We start from the raw sequence: 19,618 nt of genomic DNA on the forward strand, positions 1-19,618 counted from the left end.
CATCTGCAAGAATTTGTGTTAATCTGTGATAATCACTTTGAAAATTTGATCTCACCTGTAAAATTGTGCCTGGTATATTCTTTGCAGGGAGATTTCTAACTGAGCTTCAATTCCTTTGATAGTTATTGCACTAGTCAAATTCTTGACTTCTTTCAGAGTCTGTTTTGGTAGTTCTATCTTTTTTTTTTAGATATTTCTGATTTCAAATTTATTGGTATGAAATTGATAGTATTTTCTTATTTTTTAATCTGTTTTACTTGCAGTTTTGGTTTTTTAAATCTTACTATGTTTTATTTGTACCTTATCTCTTTTCTGTTTCTTGATAAATCTTGCCAGAGGTTTGTCTATTGTGCTAGTCTTTAACAAACCAACTTCTGGATTTGTCAAGTCTTATTGTATATTTGTATTCTGTTTTATTACTTTTGCCTTCCATCCTGGTGTAGCCTATTGCTTTCATAACATTTAGTTATAAGTATTTAATTTTTATTCTGATTTGTTCTTTGATCTATGACATACTTATATACTGTTTTTAATTTCTAAATATGTGATGATTTTTCATTTATATTTTATTATAATTATGTAGTATTTAGAGATCTATATGATAATTATTTTTTAAAATTTATTGAGACTTTCTTTCTGACCTAGTATATTGGCAGTTTTTATAAATGTTCTGTGTGTGCTTGCATAGAATGGTTATTTAATTACTGGATGGAGACATCTATATTTGTTCATTGGATCCAGCTTGTTAATTTTATTGTTCAAACCTTTGGTTATCTCCATTTGCTGGCTTCTACCTGTTTGGCCTGCCAATAATAAATAAGTGGGTAGACTTGTTAATTTCTCCCAGAGGTCCCATTTGTTTTTACTTTATATATAGTAGAGGTGATTTTATTAGGTTCATATGTGATTGGAATTGTCATGTCTTCTTCATGAATTGGATCTTTTATCACTATGTAGTAGCTCTCTCTATAATGATACTTTGGGTCTTTAAGGTCTATGTGTTTTATTTTACTAAAGTTATATCAGCTTGCTTTTGGCTCTAGTAAGACCATTGTATCTGGCTTCACCTTTTTACTTTAAACTTTTTTATGTTCTTATGCTTTAGATTTGTTTGTTATGACAGCCCATAGCTATTACTTGTGTTTCTTTTATCAAATTTGACAATCTCTGACCTAACTAGTGAGTTGATTCTAGGTAACTTTATTGTAACTATTGAAATATTTGGACTTGTTTCTATAATCTTTTATCTGTCATACTTTTTCTATGTTTCTTTTTCCTCCCTTTTGGCTTTTAAATAAATGATCCCTCCTTCTTCTCCCTAATAAGACAAGAACTTTAACATACTCTCAGGTCCTTGATTTTGTCACCCCTCACTCCACCCTTACTGTTGATATTTTCTAGAATTTTATCTCTAGGTTATTAAGACTAAGCTACCCATCCGTGTCTCTCTTTTTTTTAAATTTAAAAAAAAATTTTTTTAAAGATTTTGTTTATTTATTTTTGAGAGAGAGCACATACACAAGCACAAGTTGGGGGAAGGGGCAGAGGGAGAAGCAGACTCCCTGCTGAGCAAGGAGCCCCATGCGGGACTCGATCCCAGGACCCTGGGATCATGACCTGAGCTGAAGGCAGACACTTAATCGACTGACCCACCCAGGCACTCCCTCTTTAAAAATTTTTTTAGCAATTTTATTTATTAGAGAGAGAGAGCAAGTAAGAGGAATAGAGGGAGAGGGACAAGCTGACTCCATGTTGAGCATGGAGCCTGACATGGGGCTCAATCCCATGACCCTGAGATCATGACCTGAGCTGAAATCAAGAGTTGGATGCTTAACTGACTCAGCCACCCAGGGGCCCCCCTCTGTGTCTCTTGTAAGCATTCTGTATCCTTTAAGATAACAACAAACCAAGTGGATGCTGACACTCACAGGGGCTTGGGGAAGTTATGTAATGCAGTTTGATAAAATCCTCCCACTGCTTCCTGACTCTGTGTTGTGGTTTTCCTGTTCTCTTTTTCCCCTAATGCACAGTCCCTAGGAAATGGGAGGGTGTGGCCTGTGCCAGCCATAGCTGGAAGCCCAATGTCCTGGCTTCCCCCTAATCCTCCAGGCTGCCTAGTTCCCCTACAAGGTCTCACACTGGTCTACCCCAGCAGTTACTACTCTCCTTCAGGCCTGGCCACCCTAATCAAGAGCAGATTTCTCCTGTGGGTGGTCTGAGCACGATCCCTTCCCTTTGGCTTTTCTTTAAAAAAAAAAGAAAAGAAAGAAAGAAAAGTGTTTTTCTTGCTTTTTGTTTTTTAAGGAATTACCAAGGTATTTGATCACCCCATATTCCTATAATTCCTGCAGCTTCTGCTGAATTGGTTTCTCATTTTATTTGAGTATTCTCTGTAAAAGTTGTTTGATGTGTGTCTAATGGTGAATCTAATTTTAGTGGTGTATCTAATTAAATCTGACAGATAATTTTTATAATGTTTTAAAGTAGTAGAGTAGTAGTTTTATAATGTTATTTGAATGCATATTAAATTTTAGGTTCAAGTTTCATTCCTTTGTTCTCTTAAGAATGTCACTACATTGTCCCCTGACAGCCAGTATTGCTGTTGGGAAAAGTCTGATGTCGGTCTGGTTCTTGCTCTTGGTAGATACTATGTTCTTTCTCTCTGGAAGTTATTAGAGTGCTTTCTTTGTATCTGATTTTCTTAAATTTTGGTATAATATCCCTAGAATAGGCTTTTCCTCACTTGTCCTGTTGACAATGAAATTGCTCTTTCAGTACTAAGCCATTTGTTTTAAATTTGGGGAAATTCTCTCCATTATTTCTTCAGATAGTTCCTACTTGCCAGCTTAATTTTTTTCCTGGGACCTCTGTTATCTGGATGTTGCCCCTTCTACTTATAGCCTCCACAGTATTTAAATTATATTTTGATTTCTTGTTCTCTTCCTCTTTTTCTTTTTTTTCAAAGATTTTATTTATTTTAGAGAGGGAAAGAGAGAGAGAGCAAGCAGGGCTAGGGGCAGAGGGAGAGGGAGAGAATGTCTAGCAAACTCCGCATTGCGCGCAGAGCCCATCTCAGGGTTCGATCTCACACCCTGAGATCATGACCTGAGCCAAAACCAAGAGTCAGATGCTTAACCCACTGAGCTACCCAGGCACCCCTCTTTTCCTGGGAGAGCCCTAAATCTTATCTTCTCATATTACTGTATATCTTATTTCTTGTGTTCTTTATTTCATGATTAGGCTTTTATCTACTATGTCTTTACCCTTGTTTTTTATGATAAAAAATTTTCATGTTATTAATATCCTTTGTTATTTCTTTTACTGTATTGATCATGTTTCTCTTATATCAGTCTGTTTTAATCATTTTCCTTCTATTGATATCTATTTTATAGGGTTTTGGGGGGGGGCAGGGAGCACTAGTTGTCCTTCTTAAGAGTCTCCTTGGTTTAGCTGGTAAATTTGTTCCCCTGAGAATATTCGCTATTCTGTATAGCACTACTTAATGGAAAAAGATTTAAGGCCAGATCTTCATCTCTGATAGGCCCATGGGGCTAAAGAACTGAGAATATCACAGTTACCCACTCATGTTTGTACTCTCCCCACCGAACAACTGGCCTTGCTATGTGTGACTGCATGGAGTCATATACTGCACAACTCCGGGAGTGAGTATTCATTTAGATGATGATGAGAATGGCACCTCCTACCGTTCTGTAATATGGCAACCCTGCAGGTCTTCACCTTCAAACCCTCAGCGAGAAGCAGATTTGGAAGGAGGCAATTACCCTTGATTTTAATCCACCAGTTCTGGGGCTTTGGAGGGGGTAGATGGAGGAATGAATGCCTAAGGCTTCAACTCCTCTTCCAGAAAGGCCCTGGCAGATTCCCTGAGTTTACCTCCAGTGGATTCCCCAGCTGGTGCTCTGGGGTGGTTGACACCGATTTCTTCAGTGAAGGGACACACAGTGATTGTTCTGAGGCATCAGTGGGTGAGGGCAAGAATCGTGCTTGAACTGTCTTATTTTCCTTGAACTGCTTACTTTCTCTGCCAGTTGTCTTCAACCCCAGGCTACAAACACCCTCCCGCACACCCGTTCAGAAGCACTCTTCTTCCGGTGTTCCTCGAGATTTTCATTTTGTAAAAGTTCCTAGATTCTCTGTTTCTTCAGAGTTGATTTGCTAAAGGGAGCCAACTACTGCTAATTTTCCATATTTTACTTTCCCACAGTAAAGCTCTTCTCTTTCTTTTTTTAACATTAAAAATAAAAACTGCCAGTTATTTTACCAGCAGAAACGAGTTTATTCGGGGATGAAAGAGAATTGCAATCTGGGACAGACAAGCTGTGGCAAAACCAGGGGCGAGTCTGGAGAACAAAAGGAGAGGTAGGCTTTTTATGGAGAAGGGGTAAGTCAGGAAGGCTGCTATAAAGGAAAAACCCATTGGAATCAACAGGGAGTTGGAAGTATAGTGCCTTCTCATTGGCTGAGCTGTTGCCAGAGGGAGAAGGAAAGTGTTTCTTCCTGAAGCTGGCAAAGTAAAGTAGTATCCATTTGCAAGGTCAAGTCCCTCTCTTCCTGTTGGGTCCGCAAGTGACTCTGAGTGGTAGAGCTTGAGAGCTCCCCCTGCAGAAATCTCCCAACTTCATTTTAGTGGGGTTTCCCATGATTAATTTTCACACTTTTTAAAACAACAACTTTATTTTTAAACTTTTATTTTCTAGTTACAAGAATAGGGCATGTTTATTTCAAATAAGCAAAAAGAGTATCACTACTACCCCAATACAACAACTGTTAACATTTTGGTTTGGTGACTTGCCTGTCATTTTGCTTTGTATATGGTGTCTCACTACTGGTTTCAACCTGGACTTTAATATAACATGTGTATTTCCCAACTTCCCTAACATGATTTTACAGTCATTTTTTGTTTACGTAATATTCCATCATCCAGACAAAGCATAATTTAGCCAGTTTTCTGTTGTTGGCTATCTGGATAATTTCCCTCTTCCTTTTATTATGTATTGTTCTCTAATAAACATTCTTGTAGATAAATATTGTTCACGTCCTTAATTATTTCCTTAGGTTAAATTCTTAGAAGTGAAATTTCAGGTCACAGGCATTTTAAGGTTCCATACACTACTCTCCAGATACAGAGCTTATCTCCAGAAAAGTTATATAATTATGGTCTTATATCATGAGCATGTGCATTTCCATACACCCCTACCTAAACTGGGTGTTAACTTTGTGATCTGCTGTTGTCTTTTTCTCAATCCAGCTTGTCTTGGGCATTTTACTTCTCGTTTCTGTACTCGCATAGAGCTGAGCTGATTGTTCACCAAGATTCATGCATATACACCACATTATTTTTTATCCGTTCATCATCAGTGGACATTTAGGTTGTTTCCATGTCTTGGTTTTCGTAAATAATGCAGTGAACAATGGGGGTGCATATTATCTTTTTGAGTTAGTGTTTTTGTTGTGGGTTTTTTTTTCCAGATAAATACCCAGAAGTGGAATTGTTGGATCATATGGTAGTTCTAATTTTAAGTTTTTGAGGAAACTCTATACTGTTTTCCAAAGTGGCTGCATCAGTTTACATTTCCACCAACATTGTACAAGGGTTCTCTTTTCTCCACATCCTTACCAGCACTTGTTAATTCTTGTCTTTTTGATCATAGCCATTCCTAAGAGGTGTGAGGTGATATCTCACTGTGGTTTTGATTTGCATTTCCCTGATGATGAGTGATGTTGAGCATCTTTTCATATATCTGTTGGCCATCTTGTATATCTTTTTTGGAAAAAATGTCTGTTCAGATCCTCTGCCCATTTTAAATTGGATTGTTGGGTTTTTGCTATCAAGTTGTATGGGTTCCTTATGTATTTTACATATTAACCCCTTATCAGATATATGATTTACAAATATCTTCTCCCATTCAGTAGGTTGCCTTTTTATTTTATTTCCTTTGTAAACAGAAGCTTTTTAGTTTGATGTTTTTCCACTTGTTTATTTTTGCCTTTCTTGCCTCCAAAAAATCATCACCAACACTGATGTCGAGGAGCTTACCACCCCTGTTTTCTTCTAGGAGTTTTATAGTTTCAGATCAAGTCTTTAATCCATTTTGAGTTAATTTTTGCGCATGGTGTAAGGTAGTGGTAACAGTTTCCTTCTGCATGTGGCTGTCCAGTTTTCCCAGCACCATGTGTTGAAGAGACTCTCCTTTCCCCATTGCATATTTTTGGCTCCTTTGTCATAAATTAATTGGCTATGTGTGCATGGGTTTACTTAGGGGCTCTGTATTCAGTTCCATCAATCTGTATGTCTGTTTTTATCCAATACCATACTGTTTTGATTACTATAGCTTTGTAATTTAATTTGAAATCAGGGGGTGTGATGTCTTCAACTTTGTTCTTTTTTCTCAACATGGCTTTGTCTATTTAGAGCCTTTTGTGGTTCTATACATGTTTTGGGATTGTTCTATTTCTGTGAAAAATGCCAGAATTTTGATGGAGGTTGCATTGAATCTGTAGATCGCTTTGGGTAATATGAACACTTTAATAATATTGATTCTTCCAGTTCATGAGCACAAAATATCTTTCCACTTATTGTGTCTTCTTCAGTTTCTTTCATTAATGTCTTGAGAGTTTTCAGTGTAGAGGTCTTTCACCTCCTTAGTTAAATTAATTTCTAGGTATTTTGTTCTTTTGGATACAGTTATAAATGGGATTGTTTTCTTTATTTCTCTTTATGATAATTTGTTATTACTATATAGAAATGCAACAAATTTTTGTATATTGATTTTTGTATCCTGTAACTATACTAAATTCATTTATTAGTTCTAATGTTTTTTTGGTGGGCTTCTTTAGGGTTTTCTCTATATGTCATCTGCAAATAGTGATAGCTTTACTTTTTCCCTTCCAGTTTGATGCCTTATATCTCTTTTTTTCCTCCTAAGGTCTAGGTAAGACCTCCAATACTATGTTGAATAAAAGTGGCAGGAACAAATATCCTTGTCTTGTTCCTGATCTTAGAGGAAAAGCTTTCAGCTTTTCACCATTGACTAAGATATTAGTTCATAGGCTTGTCATATATGGCTTCTATTATGCTGAGGAATGCTCCTTCTATACCCACTTTTTTTTTTTTTTTTTTTTAGAGTTTTTGTCATGAAAGGGTGTCAGATTTTGTCAGACGTTTTTTCTACATCTAATGAGTTGGTCATCTGATTTTTACCCTTCCTTTTGTTTATGTGGCATATATCACATTGATTTTGTGAATGTTGAACCATTCTTGCATCCCCGGAGTAAATTCTATTTGATCATGATGTATGATCCTTTTAATATATTGATGAATATGGTTTGCTAATATTTTGTTGAGGATTTTGCATCTATGTTCATCTAACTTTGATTTTTTTTTTTTAATTCAATTAGCCAACTAATAGTATCTCATTCATTTCAGGTGTAGTGTTCAATAAATTAGGATGATGGACACTAACTCTGATTTTTAAAAGAATCCTCTTCTGTTATCTCTGTCACTTTTCCTTCCTCTTTCATTCTTCTGTTTGTGGAATTTATCTTTCTTTTACAACATTCTCCTTAAATGGGTGCTGACTCTTGGCTATGTACTCATCTCAGCGCTCAAGGCTTCTGTTGGCCTGGCTGCCAGTGCTGTTTCTATTCATGCTGGTTTCCCCCACCCCCTTCAGCTAGCTTAAGTACTCTAGCCTTGGGGTAAAAGCTGCAGCCTTCCCCCTGCACATAAGGATGGAGGGAGACCAACTTACCCAGCTCAGGCAAACACAGTTCCCCAGACTGGTAATCTCCTTGACAGGCCCAGGGTCCTTCCTACTCCCTGTGTAGGTGACTGTTAAGTTTGGGGTACACTAGTCGCCCTCCTACTTTGTACAGAACCTTCTGTATGTGCTTTGGGCTGTGGTTTCCTCAATCCACATGAGCCCATCTGCTTTCTATCTTTCAGGATTTCTCTACTTGTCTGAGCCATTGAAGGCACTCTTTCTTGCCTTCCAGTGCTATTGTGGACTCTTTTTTCATCCTTCTGTTATGTCTAGGGACTTGGGGTGTAATGGAGGAGGCGGTTTAGCAAGTAATCCAAACACTTCTTTGTTTCTCCTATGCAGAGTATGAGCACCTATGAGTTGGTTAACTGAGAGCATAGTCTTGGAGTCAAGTACACAGGGATTTGAAGCTCAGCCGTTCTTACTAGCTGTGTGACTTTAAGCAATTTTCTTAATCTCTCCAAGTCTCTCTTGCCTTACCTAGTAAATGGGGATGACCCTTGTTGTGAGGCTTCAGTGAGCTAAGGCCCACAAAGCCCTTGGCAGGGCCTCTAGCAGAGTGAGCACTCAGTGTTTAATCTTTTGGTTATTTTTATCAGAGTTTTTATTTTTCTGTTTTTATTAAGCTAAACCCAGTTAATAGAAGAGCACAGAGAAACCCTTTTCCATCCATCTTATTTGCACTTGGAGTTTCTTCTTCCAGCCCTTCTCCCAGCCTCACCGGGAATAAACAGACTGACTTCCCCCCCTCTGCTCTCTCTACAGCTCAGCTCCACCAGCTGGAGGGACTGAGGACCATTGGCATCACCACCAACGGCATCAACCTAGCCCGGCTGCTCCCTCAGCTTCAGAAGGCTGGTCTCAGTGCCATCAACATCAGCCTGGATACACTGGTGCCAGCCAAATTTGAGTTCATCGTTCGCAGGAAAGGTGAGCCAGTGTGGTTTGCAGTGGAGGGAGGCCCTCCAAGGGCCCACATAGCACAGGAGCCGTGGCAAGGGGCCTGGTTGCTCCCTTTTGGTGTCTGAGCTGCAGATAAACCTGAGCATTTATTCCTCACCCCTCACCTTCGCCAGATGTCTTCTGTCTCTATAGCCATACCCATACCCTTGGGAAATCTGGGGGATCAGATGCTAAGGCCTGTGATGACCAGTCTCCTTATGTCCTGCCCCCAGTGTGCCTGGGACTGAGAGGGTTGCTAGTGTGCAGGCCTTTCCATTTTAAAACCAAGGCAGTCCCTGGCAGATGGGACAACTTGATTACCCTATAATGAGCTCTGAGGAAATGTGGGGCAGCCCAGGGTGGAAGCAGCTGCCTTGAGGTGCCAGGGTCAAGGCCAACACTGCCACGGCCTCCCCCACCAGGCTTCATCACGGAGGGCACAGGTCAGGGAGGTAGAGCAGCCCTGAGCCCTGGGTCTCATTAGATCAGCACCTGATGTCTCTTGGGGCATGGGCTTCAGTTTGGGGTAGGAATTATCCGGGGTTGGATGCCCTTTGATTTGGGGAGGGTGGTACATAACTGAGACTTCTCAGCAATCCTTCCCCTTCTCTGGAAACAGCTTCTAGCTCCCAGCCCCACTTTCTCTTTCCCCTGCTCCATGCGGTGACTCCCTGTTTACACCACCCACGTGCTGAGGGCGTGCTCATGGAGTCCTTGCCCTCTGGAAAGAGCTGCTGCAGATGCTGTGGAGGGGACAGAGACACACAGGACATTGCTCTGCCTTACAGGCCAAAATGTGTGATGCTACTAGATCACCTTTGTTTGTCTTGTGATGTCGATCAAAGTGCTGCAGAGAAGGAGAGAGAACTCCTAGCGCGGAAGACCTGGAGGGCTCCATGGAGGAAGCATTTACTTTGGGCCTTGAGTAATGGGGAGTGGGAAGAGGAGTTGGATCAAGGGAGCTTACTTTGAAGGGGAACGTCAGTCGGAAACCTGCAAGGGCTCTGAGGTGGAAAGTGCATTTGTGGGTTTCAGCCCCCAACCCGACATCCACATCTCCCCTGCCTCCTTGTCTCGTTTCCTAGAATGAGGATTGGAGACAGTAGATCCTGATGTTAGATCTGCTGCCTTCCTGTTTATACTCCTGTGTCCACCACCTCCTTTTGGAGGTAGAGTGCTTTACAAAGGAAGAAACTTCTAGATTATCATAACAACATTTTCTATGAAAGCCGCACTTTCCTCCCTTTTCCCTCCCTCACCGGGCCACCTAAAAATGCTACAGGGAAACCATGGAGGCCATCATCTGGCCACCCTCCCCCAGGGGGATGGCCCAGCTGTGAATCACCACAATCACCAGGCTGTGCAGGGTGGGGTAGGGGCCAGTGTGCAGGAGGCGCTCAAATGTGTGGATGCATGAGTGAGCCGAGAGTGAGCCGGAGGTGAGGAGAAGCCAACCTGGGATCACAGGTACTGTGGTTAACCACAGAGACGGGAGAACCACATGCATACTAACTGCTCACTCGCGCGGGTACAGACCCTGCACTTAGGAAGGGCACGGTGCGAGCGGGCAGAGTGCATGAATGGACAGGCTTTAAAAGCACTGACAAAGGAGTCTAGAAACCTGCATTCTTTTTTTTGTTTTGAAACATACCTTCTTTGTATTTTAAAAATGTGGAAATAATAATTTCTGATTTTCGTATAATTTGTACATTAGATTATCATTTCAGTTAGAATATTAATTGTCACAAACTTTAATCTAATAGTTTTTTTTTTTAAATTTTTTTATTGTTATGTTAATCCCCATACATTACATCATTAGTTTTAGATATAGTGTTCCATGATTCATTGTTTGTGCATAACACCCAGTGCTCCATGCAGAACGTGCCCTCCTCAATACCCATCACCAGGCTAACCCATCCTCCCAACCCCCTCCCCTCTAGAACCCTCAGTTTGTTTTTCAGAGTCCATTGTCTCTCATGGTTCTTCTCCCCCTCCGATTTCCCCCCCTTCATTCTTCCCCTCCTGCTACATTCTTCTTCTTCTTTTTTTCTTTCTTAACATATATTGCATTATTTGTTTCAGAGGTACAGATTTGAGATTCAACAGTCTTGCACAATTCACAGCGCTTACCAGAACACATACCCTCCCCAGTGTCCATCACCCAGTCACCCCATCCCTCCCACCCCACCCCCCACTCCAGCAACCCTCAGTTTGTTTCCTGAGATTAAGAATTCCTCATATCAGTGAGGTCATCTGATACATGTCTTTCTCTGTTTGACTTATTTCGCTCAGCATAATACCCTCCAGTTCCATCCACGTCGTTGCAAATGGCAAGATCTTATTCCTTTTGATGGCTGCATAATATTCCATTGTATATATATACCACATCTTCTTTATCCATTCATCTGTCGATGGACATCTTGGCTCTTTCCACAGTTTGGCTATTGTGGACATTGCTGCTATAAACATTGGGGTGCACGTAGCCTTTCGGGTCCCTACTTTTGTATCTTTGGGGTAAATACCCAGGAGTGCAATTGCTGGATCATATGGTAGCTCTATTTTCAACTTTTTGAGGAACCTCCATACTGTTTTCCAGAGTGGCTGCATCAGCTTGCATTCCCACCAACAATGTAGGAGGGTTCCCCTTTCTCCGCATCCCCGCCAACATCTGTCATTTCCTGACTTGTTAATTTTAGCCATTCTGACTGGTGTGAGGTGGTATCTCATTGAGGTTTTGATTTGGATTTCCCTGATGCCGAGCGATATTGAACACTTTTTCATGTGTCTGTTGGCCATTTGGATGTCTTCTTTGGAAAAATGTCTGTTCATGTCTTCTGCCCATTTCTTGATTGGATTCTTTGTTCTTTTGGTGTTGAGTTTGATGAGTTCTTTATAGATTTTGGATACTAGCCCTTTATCTGATATGTCATTTGCAAATATCTTCTCCCATTCTGTCAGTTGTCTTTTGGTTTTGTTGACTGTTTCCTTTGCTTTGCAAAAGCTTTTTATCTTGATGAAGTCCCAATAGTTCATTTTTGCCCTTGCTTCCCTTGCCTTTGGCGATGTTTCTAGGAAGAAGTTGCTGCGGCTGAGGTCGAAGAGGTTGCTGCCTGTGTTCTCCTTTAGGATTTTGATGGACTCCTGTCTCACATTGAGGTCTTTCAACCATTTGGAGTCTATTTTTGTGTGTGGTGTAAGGAAATGGTCCAGTTTCATTCTTCTGCATGTGGCTGTCCAATTTTCCCAACACCATTTGTTGAAGAGACTGTCTTTTTTCCATTGGACATTCTTTCCTGCTTTGTCAAAGATTAGTTGACCATATAGTTGAGGGTCCATTTCTGGGCTCTCTATTCTGTTCCATTGATCTATGTGTCTGTTTTTGTGCCAGTATCATACTGTCTTGATGATGACAGCTTTGTAGTAGAGCTGGAAGTCTGGAATTGTGATGCCACCAGCTTTGCTTTTCTTTTTCAACATTCCTCTGGCTATGCGGGGTCTTTTCTGGTTCCATACAAATTTTAGGATTATTTGTTCCATTTCTTTGAAGAAAGTGGATGGTATTTTGATGGGGATTGCATTGAATGTGTAGATTGCTCTAGGTAGGATTGACATCTTCACAATATTTGTTCTTCCAATCCATGAGCATGGAACGTTTTTCCATTTCTTTGTGTCTTCCTCAATTTCTTTCATGAGTATTTTATAGTTTTCTGAGTACAGATCCTTTGCCTCTTTGGTTAGATTTATTCCTAGGTATCTTATGGTTTTGGGTGCAATTGTAAATGGGATCGACTCCTTAATTTCTCTTTCTTCTGACTTGTTGTTGGTGTATAGGAATGCCACTGACTTCTGTGCATTGATTTTATATCCTGCCACTTTACTGAATTCCTGTATGAGTTCTAGCAGTTTTGGGGTGGAGTCTTTGGGATTTTCCACATAAAGTATCATATCATCTGCAAAGAGTGAGAGTTTGACTTCTTCTTTGCCAATTTGGATGCCTTTGATTTCTTTTTGTTGTCTGATTGCTGTGGCTAGGACTTCCAATACTATGTTGAATAGCAGTGGTGATAGTGGACATCCCTGCCGCGTTCCTGACCTTAGGGGGAAAGCTCTCAGTTTTTCCCCATTGAGAATGATATTCGCTGTAGGTTTTTCATAGATGGCTTTTATGATATTGAGGTATGTACCCTCTATGCCTATACTCTGAAGAGTTTTGATCAAGAAAGGATGCTGTACTTTGTCAAATGCTTTTTCTGCATCTATTGAGAGGATCATGTGATTCTTGTTCTTTCTTTTGTTAATGTATTGTATCACGTTGATTGATTTGCGGATGTTGAACCAACCTTGCAGCCCAGGGATAAATCCGACTTGGTCGTGGTGAATAATCCTTTTAATGTACTGTTGGATCCTATTGGCTAGTATTTTGGTGAGAATTTTTGCATCCATGTTCATCAGGGATATTGGTCTGTAATTCTCCTTTTTGATGGGGTCTTTGTCTGGTTTTGGGATCAAGGTAATGCTGGCCTCATAAAATGAGTTTGGAAGTTTTCCTTCCATTTCTATTTTTTGGAACAGTTTCAGAAGGATAGGTATTAATTCTTCTTGAAATGTTTGGTAGAATTCCCCTGGGAAGCCATCTGGCCCTGGGCTTTTGTGTTTTGGGAGATTTTTGATGACTGCTTCTATTTCCTTAGTGGTTATAGGTCTGTTCAAGTTTTCTATTTCTTCCTGGTTCAGTTTTGGTAGTTGATACATCTCTAGGAATGCATCCATTACTTCCAGGTTATCTATTTTGCTGGCATAGAGTTGCTCATAATATGTTCTTATAATTGTTTGTATTTCTTTGGTGTTGGTTGTGATGTCTCCTCTTTCAGTCATGATTTTGTTGATTTGGGTCATTTCTCTTTTCTTTTTGATAAGTCTGGCCAGGGGCTTATCAATCTTGTTAATTCTTTCAAAGAACCAGCTCCTAGTTTCGTTGATCTGTTCTACTGTTCTTTTGGTTTCTATTTCATTGATTTCTGCTCTGATCTTTATTATTTCTCTTCTCCTGCTGGGTTTATGCTTTATTTGCTGTTCTTTCTCCAGCTCCTTTAGGTGTAGGGTTAGGTTGTGTACTTGAGACCTTTCTTGTTTCTTGAGAAAGGCTTGTATTGCTATATACTTTCCTCTTAGGACTGCCTTTGCTGTATCCCAAAGATTTTGAATAGTTGTGTTTTCATTTTCATTGGTTTCCATGAATTTTTTTAATTCTTCTTTAATTTCCTGGTTGACCCATTCATTCTTCAGTAGGATGCTCTTTAGCCTCCATGTATTTGAGTTCTTTCCGACTTTCCTCTTGTGATTGAGTTCTAGTTTCAAAGCATTGTGGTCTGAAAATAGGCAGGGGATGATCCCAATCTTCTGGTACCGGTTGAGACCTGATTTATGACCTAGGATGTGATCGATTCTGGAGAATGTTCCATGGGCACTAGAGAAGAATGTGTATTCCATTGCTTTGGGATGGAATGTTCTGAATATGTCTGTGAAGTCCATTTGGTCCAGTGTGTCATTTAAAGTCTTTATTTCCTTGTTGATCTTTTGCTTAGACGATCTGTCCATTTCAGTGAGGGGGGTGTTAAAGTCCCCCACTATTATTGTATTGTTGTCGATGTGTTTCTTTGCTTTTGTTATCAATTGCCTTATATAATTGGCTGCTCCCATGTTAGGGGCATAGATATTTACAATTGTTAGATCTTCTTGTTGGATAGACCCTTTAAGTATGATATAGTGTCCTTCCTCATCTCTTATTACAGTCTTTGGTTTAAAATCTAATTTGTCTGATATAAGGATTGCCACCCCAGCTTTCTTTTGGTGTCCATTAGCATGGTAAATGGTTTTCCACCCCCTCACTTTCAATCTGGGGGTGTCTTTGGGTTTAAAATGAGTCTCTTGCAGACAGCATATCGATGGGTCTTGTTTTTTAATCCAATCTGATAGCCTGTGTCTTTTGATTGGGGCATTTAGCCCATTTACATTCAGGGTAACTATTGAAAGATAGGAATTCAGTGCCATTGTATTGCCTGTAAAGTGACTGTTACTGTATATTGTTTGTGTTCCTTTCTGGTCTATGTTGCTTTTAGGCTCTCTCTTTGCTTAGAGGACCCCTTTCAATATTTCTTGTAGGGCTGGTTTCGTGTTTGCAAATTCCTTTAGTTTTTGTTTGTCCTGGAAGCTTTTTATCTCTCCTTCAATTTTCAATGACAGCCTAGCTGGATATAGTATTCTTGGCTGCATATTTTTCTCATTTAGTGCTCTGAATATGTCCTGCCAGTCCTTTCTGGCCTGCCAGGTCTCTGTGGATAAGTCTGTTGCCAATCTAATGTTTCTACCATTGTAGGTTACATATCTCTTCTCCCGAGCTGCTTTCAGGATTTTCTCTTTGTCTCTGAGACTCGTAAGTTTTACTATTAGATGTCGGGGTGTTGACCTATTTTTATTGATTTTGAGAGGGGTTCTCTGTGCTTCCTGGATTTTGATGCCTGTTTCCTTCCCCAAATTAGGGAAGTTCTCTGCTATAATTTGCTCCATTATACCTTCTGCCCCTCTCCCTCTTTCTTCTTCTTCTGGGATCCCAATTATTCTAATGTTGTTTCGTCTTATGGTATCGTTTATCTCTCGAATTCTGCCCTCGTGATCCAGTAGTTGTTTATCTCTCTTTTTCTCAGCTTCTTTATTTTCCATCATTTGGTCTTCTATGTCACTGATTCTTTCTTCTGCCTCATTTATCCTAGCAGTTAGCGCCCCCATATTTGATTGCACCTCATTGATAGCCTTTTTGATTTCTACTTGGTTAGATTTTAGTTCTTTTACTTCTCCAGAAAGGGTTTCTCTAATAACTTCCATGTTTTTTTCAAGCCCAGCTAGTATCTTTAAAGTGATGATTCTGAACTCTAGATCTGACATCGTACTAATGTCCGTATTGAGTAGGTCCCTGGCAGTCGGTACTACCTCTTGTTCTTTTTGTTGAGGTGATTTTTTCCGTCTTGTCATTTTGTGCAGAGGAGAATAGATTAATGAGAGAACAAAATGCTAGCAGGGTAACAACGTCCCCAGAAAATATACTCTAAACAAATCAGAAAAGACCTGAAGCAGTGGGAAAAGAAAGGGAAAGAGAGAAAAAAGAAAAGGAAAGAAAAAAAGAAAAAGATAAAGATAAAAACAAAAGCAGAACAAAACAAAACAAAACAAAAACAGAATGTGATCAAATATGATCAGGCTGGATTATAGATCAGTGCCACACACTAGATTTTGGGTGTATTTTGGTCTGTTAAAAGAAAGTCCCTCCCAAAATTTTAAAGAAAGAAACACTTATATATGTACAAAAATAAGGGTTGATATGATGAAGGGATGGAATATGACTGTAAAGATGGAAATTATAAAAAATTTTAAAAAAGGATTTGATAAGTTGTTTGAAAAAAGAAAGAAGAGGATTAAAAAAAAAAAAGAAAGAAAGAAAGAAAAAAGGGAGAGAATGTGATCAGGCAGGGGAGTAGAAAAAAACCATACACTAGAGATTTAGAGTATATTTTGATCTGTTAGAAGAAACTATCTCAAGATTTTAAAGAGAGAACAACTTATATATATATGCCAAAAATACGGGTAACTACTATGAAGGGATAGAATATGACTTTAAAAATGAAAAAATAAAAATGTTTTTTTTTTAAAAAAGGGATTGATAAGATGTTGGTTGAAAAAGGGAAAAAGAAAAATTCAAAAAAAAAGAAGGAAAAAAGAAAAAAAGACAGTTAAAAAAATAATTAACTTTGAAAGACTAAAGAATCATGGTAAAAAAGCCATGAATTCTATGTGCAGTATTCCCCTAGCGCTGGAGTTCTGCCGTTCTCATTGATCGGTAAACTTGGTCTTGGCTGGCTGTTCTCGCTGATCTTCTGGGGGAGGGGCCTGTTGCCGTGGTTCCCAAATGTCTTTGCCGGAGGCAAAATTGCCCCGCCCTTGCCGGTCCGGGCTAAGTAATCTGCTCGGGTTTGCTCTCCGGAGCTTTTGTTCCCTGCAAGCTTTCCGTACAGCTTTGGAGGCGGAGAGTGAAAATGGCGGCCTCCCAGTCTCCGCCCCGGCGGAGCCGAGAACTCGGGGTCCCGCTCCTCAGCGAGCCCCCAGAGAAAAGCAGTCAGTCACTCTCGTCTCCCCAGTCTCCGGCCACACTCCACGCTCACCCGGCCTGTGACCGCGCCTTTCTATCTGGCACCCGACCCCGGGTGGAGTCTCCAAGCCCAGCAGATCCCCATAGTGGGCTCCCGCACCTCTCCTCCCGGGGGAAGAAGGTGAGTCTCCCCGGATCTGCCGCTTGTTGGGTCCCTGCTGGAGGAGCAGTGGCCTGACTGTGCCGCGGATCACGGTTTATGGCAACCCCGAGCTGAGAGCCCGCGCCTGGGCTCCGTCTCTGCAGCCGGCTTCCCTGCTCCGATACCTGGGAGCTCTGCCGCACTCAGGCACCCCCGGTCTTTCTGTGACCCCGAGGGTCCTGAGACCACACTGTCCCACGAGGGTTCCACCCCCCACTTCGCCACCAGAGTGACGTCCCTCAGCGGAGCAGACTTCTAAAAGTTCCAATTTTGTGCTCCGCGGCTCTATCACTTGCCAGAAGCGGCCGACGGAGGCCCCTCCCCCGCCGTCTATCCTCCCGAATATCGCCTCGGATTCACTTCTCCGCACGTCCTACCTTCCAGAAAGTGGTCGCTTTTCTGTTCAGAGAGTTGTTGCTATTCTTTTCTTCGATCTCCTGTTGAGTTCGTAGGTGTTCAGAATGGTTTGATCCCTATCCAGCTGAATTCCTGAGAGGAGACGAAATCCAGGTCTCCTACTCCTCCGCCATCTTGCTCCGCCCCTCCTACTAATAGCTTTTTTAAAATTTTATTTTATTATGTTATGTTAGTCACCATACAATACATCATTAGTTTTTGACGTGGTGAGGCACGCAGCGTGAGGCCTCCAGCAGGGCACTGCCTCTCCTCAGGGCCTCAGTTTCCCCATCTGGACAATGAGAGGGGTCACCTAGATAAGGGTTGGCACATTACAATCCACCAGCTAAATCCAGCCCCTTGCTTATTTTTTTTTTTTTTAATTTTATAGCCTGGGAGCCAAGAGTGAATTTGACAGATAATATTTATAATCAACTTAATGATAGGGAACATTAACTATGAACCCCCAGTTAAGCAAAGTATTATCCCAGCAAAAAGAATTCCATTCCTCCATTACATTTGTAGAGCTATGTTATAAAAAATTGTACTCAATTATCAGATTCTGTAATTAGTCAATACAGTCTTTATAAGATATACCTAATAATATCCTCAATTTCACCTCTTAGCCTACAAAACCTAAAATATTTACTATCTGGTCCCTGGACTTGGGAGTCTCTGAGGCTCCTTACTGCTCTGATGCTTCCCTCTGGGTGTAAGGGGGGCAGGGGAGAGGGAGAAAGAGAAAGTTTCCAGACCCTTCCCTCCTTCCTCACAGGCTTCCACAAGGTCATGGCGGGCATCCACAAGGCCATCGAGCTGGGCTACAGCCCTGTGAAGGTGAGCCCCTGCTGCTGCTTTGAACCTCGGACTTCTGCCCCTCTAGCCTGGCTAGGCTGTCCGCTGCGGGCGTCGGGGCCCACGGCAGCTCCCCGTGCTGGCCGGTGCAGCTAGCTGTACCGTACCCCCCCTTCCTTGCCCCCTGGATCCAGCATGCCCCTGACACCCTACAAAGGAGGGGAGAAAACCAGTGAGCCCCTGGGAATCCCCAACTTAAGAACTGGGGGAGAGAGACACAGAATGGGCCCTCCAGTGGAGAACCTAGGCAGGCGCTAGACCCCCAAAGGTCATTCCTGAAAAAGAGTGCAGGGGGGACAGCCCTTGTGGTCCCCTTGTCCCTGGCCAGGTGAACTGTGTGGTGATGCGAGGCCTGAACGAGGACGAGCTCCTGGACTTCGTCGCTTTGACCGAGGGCCTCCCTCTGGACGTGCGCTTCATAGAGTACATGCCCTTCGACGGTCAGTGACCTGGAGCGGGGAGGGAGGAGGAGGTTGGGCCTGGCGGCAGAACTGGTCCAGCGCCAGGCTGAGAGCGTGATGCGGGGATGCTGAGGACCCTGGGAAGGGTTGAGTGGGGTGGACAAGGTCTGACGGATCCTGTGGGTGCTGCTGACCCTGGGGCCTGCTGTCTGAGTAGGAATTTCCCCAGGGATGATGGGGAGGGGCCTGGGCAAGCGCCAGGGCTAGGGCTCTGATGGGGCATGAGAGACATCTCCACGTCAGGCATTGGTCTGGTTTGACCCACCTGTGTTAGGCCAGTCCTCCTGCCCTCCCATCCAAGGGGCGGAACTGATTCCTGGGCTCTGTGGGAGGATGGACCTGAAGACCCCAGGCCCCTGCAACTCTGTGACTCAGTGGCTTCCAATCCTGAGACAGGTAACAGGTGGAACTTCAAGAAGATGGTGAGCTACAAGGAGATGCTGAACACCCTCCAGCAGCAGTGGCCAGAGCTGGAGAAGCTGCCTGAGGAGGAATCCAGCACAGCCAAGGTTACGGGCAGGAGAGTGGGGCTGGGTCGGGAGGAGGAGCACGGCAGAGCGGGCACTGAGGTCGGAATGCAGTGAGGCAGGGCAGTACCATGTAGCAGGAGGCATGACCGTGCCTTCACAGCTGCCTCCTGGTGGGCAGAGCAGCAGGCTGGGCATGGGGCATGGGGCGGCTGTAAGTACCTTGTCCTAGGCCACACTTCAGTGAGCGGTGGGCAGGTGCTCTGGCTGTGTGGCCCGTGGGCCTCCGAATCCGTAGCAGGTTTGCTGTCTGGCAGGCCAGGTGCAAGCAGAGAGCTCGTAGGTCATGCATTGTGTCAGAGTCTTCTGTT

The 19,618-nt window shown here is 42.2% G+C and overlaps 1 protein-coding gene across 5 annotated transcripts in view; it reads left to right on the plus strand.

The window, feature by feature from the left end:
• The window catches only part of MOCS1 (molybdenum cofactor synthesis 1), a 43,990-nt gene that overhangs the window by 17,590 nt on the left and 6,782 nt on the right, over positions 1-19,618 (plus strand). For all 5 annotated transcript variants that reach the window (XM_078055371.1, XM_078055372.1, XM_078055375.1 and 2 more), the window contains 4 exons: positions 8,550-8,714; positions 18,240-18,301; positions 18,648-18,759; positions 19,177-19,289. In XM_078055371.1, the coding sequence (XP_077911497.1) occupies positions 8,550-8,714; positions 18,240-18,301; positions 18,648-18,759; positions 19,177-19,289 (452 nt within the window). The remainder of the gene's footprint in view (positions 1-8,549; positions 8,715-18,239; positions 18,302-18,647; positions 18,760-19,176; positions 19,290-19,618) is intronic.

This window comes from Halichoerus grypus, chromosome 9, assembly GCF_964656455.1.
Source record: "Halichoerus grypus chromosome 9, mHalGry1.hap1.1, whole genome shotgun sequence".
NCBI lineage: Eukaryota > Metazoa > Chordata > Mammalia > Carnivora > Phocidae > Halichoerus > Halichoerus grypus.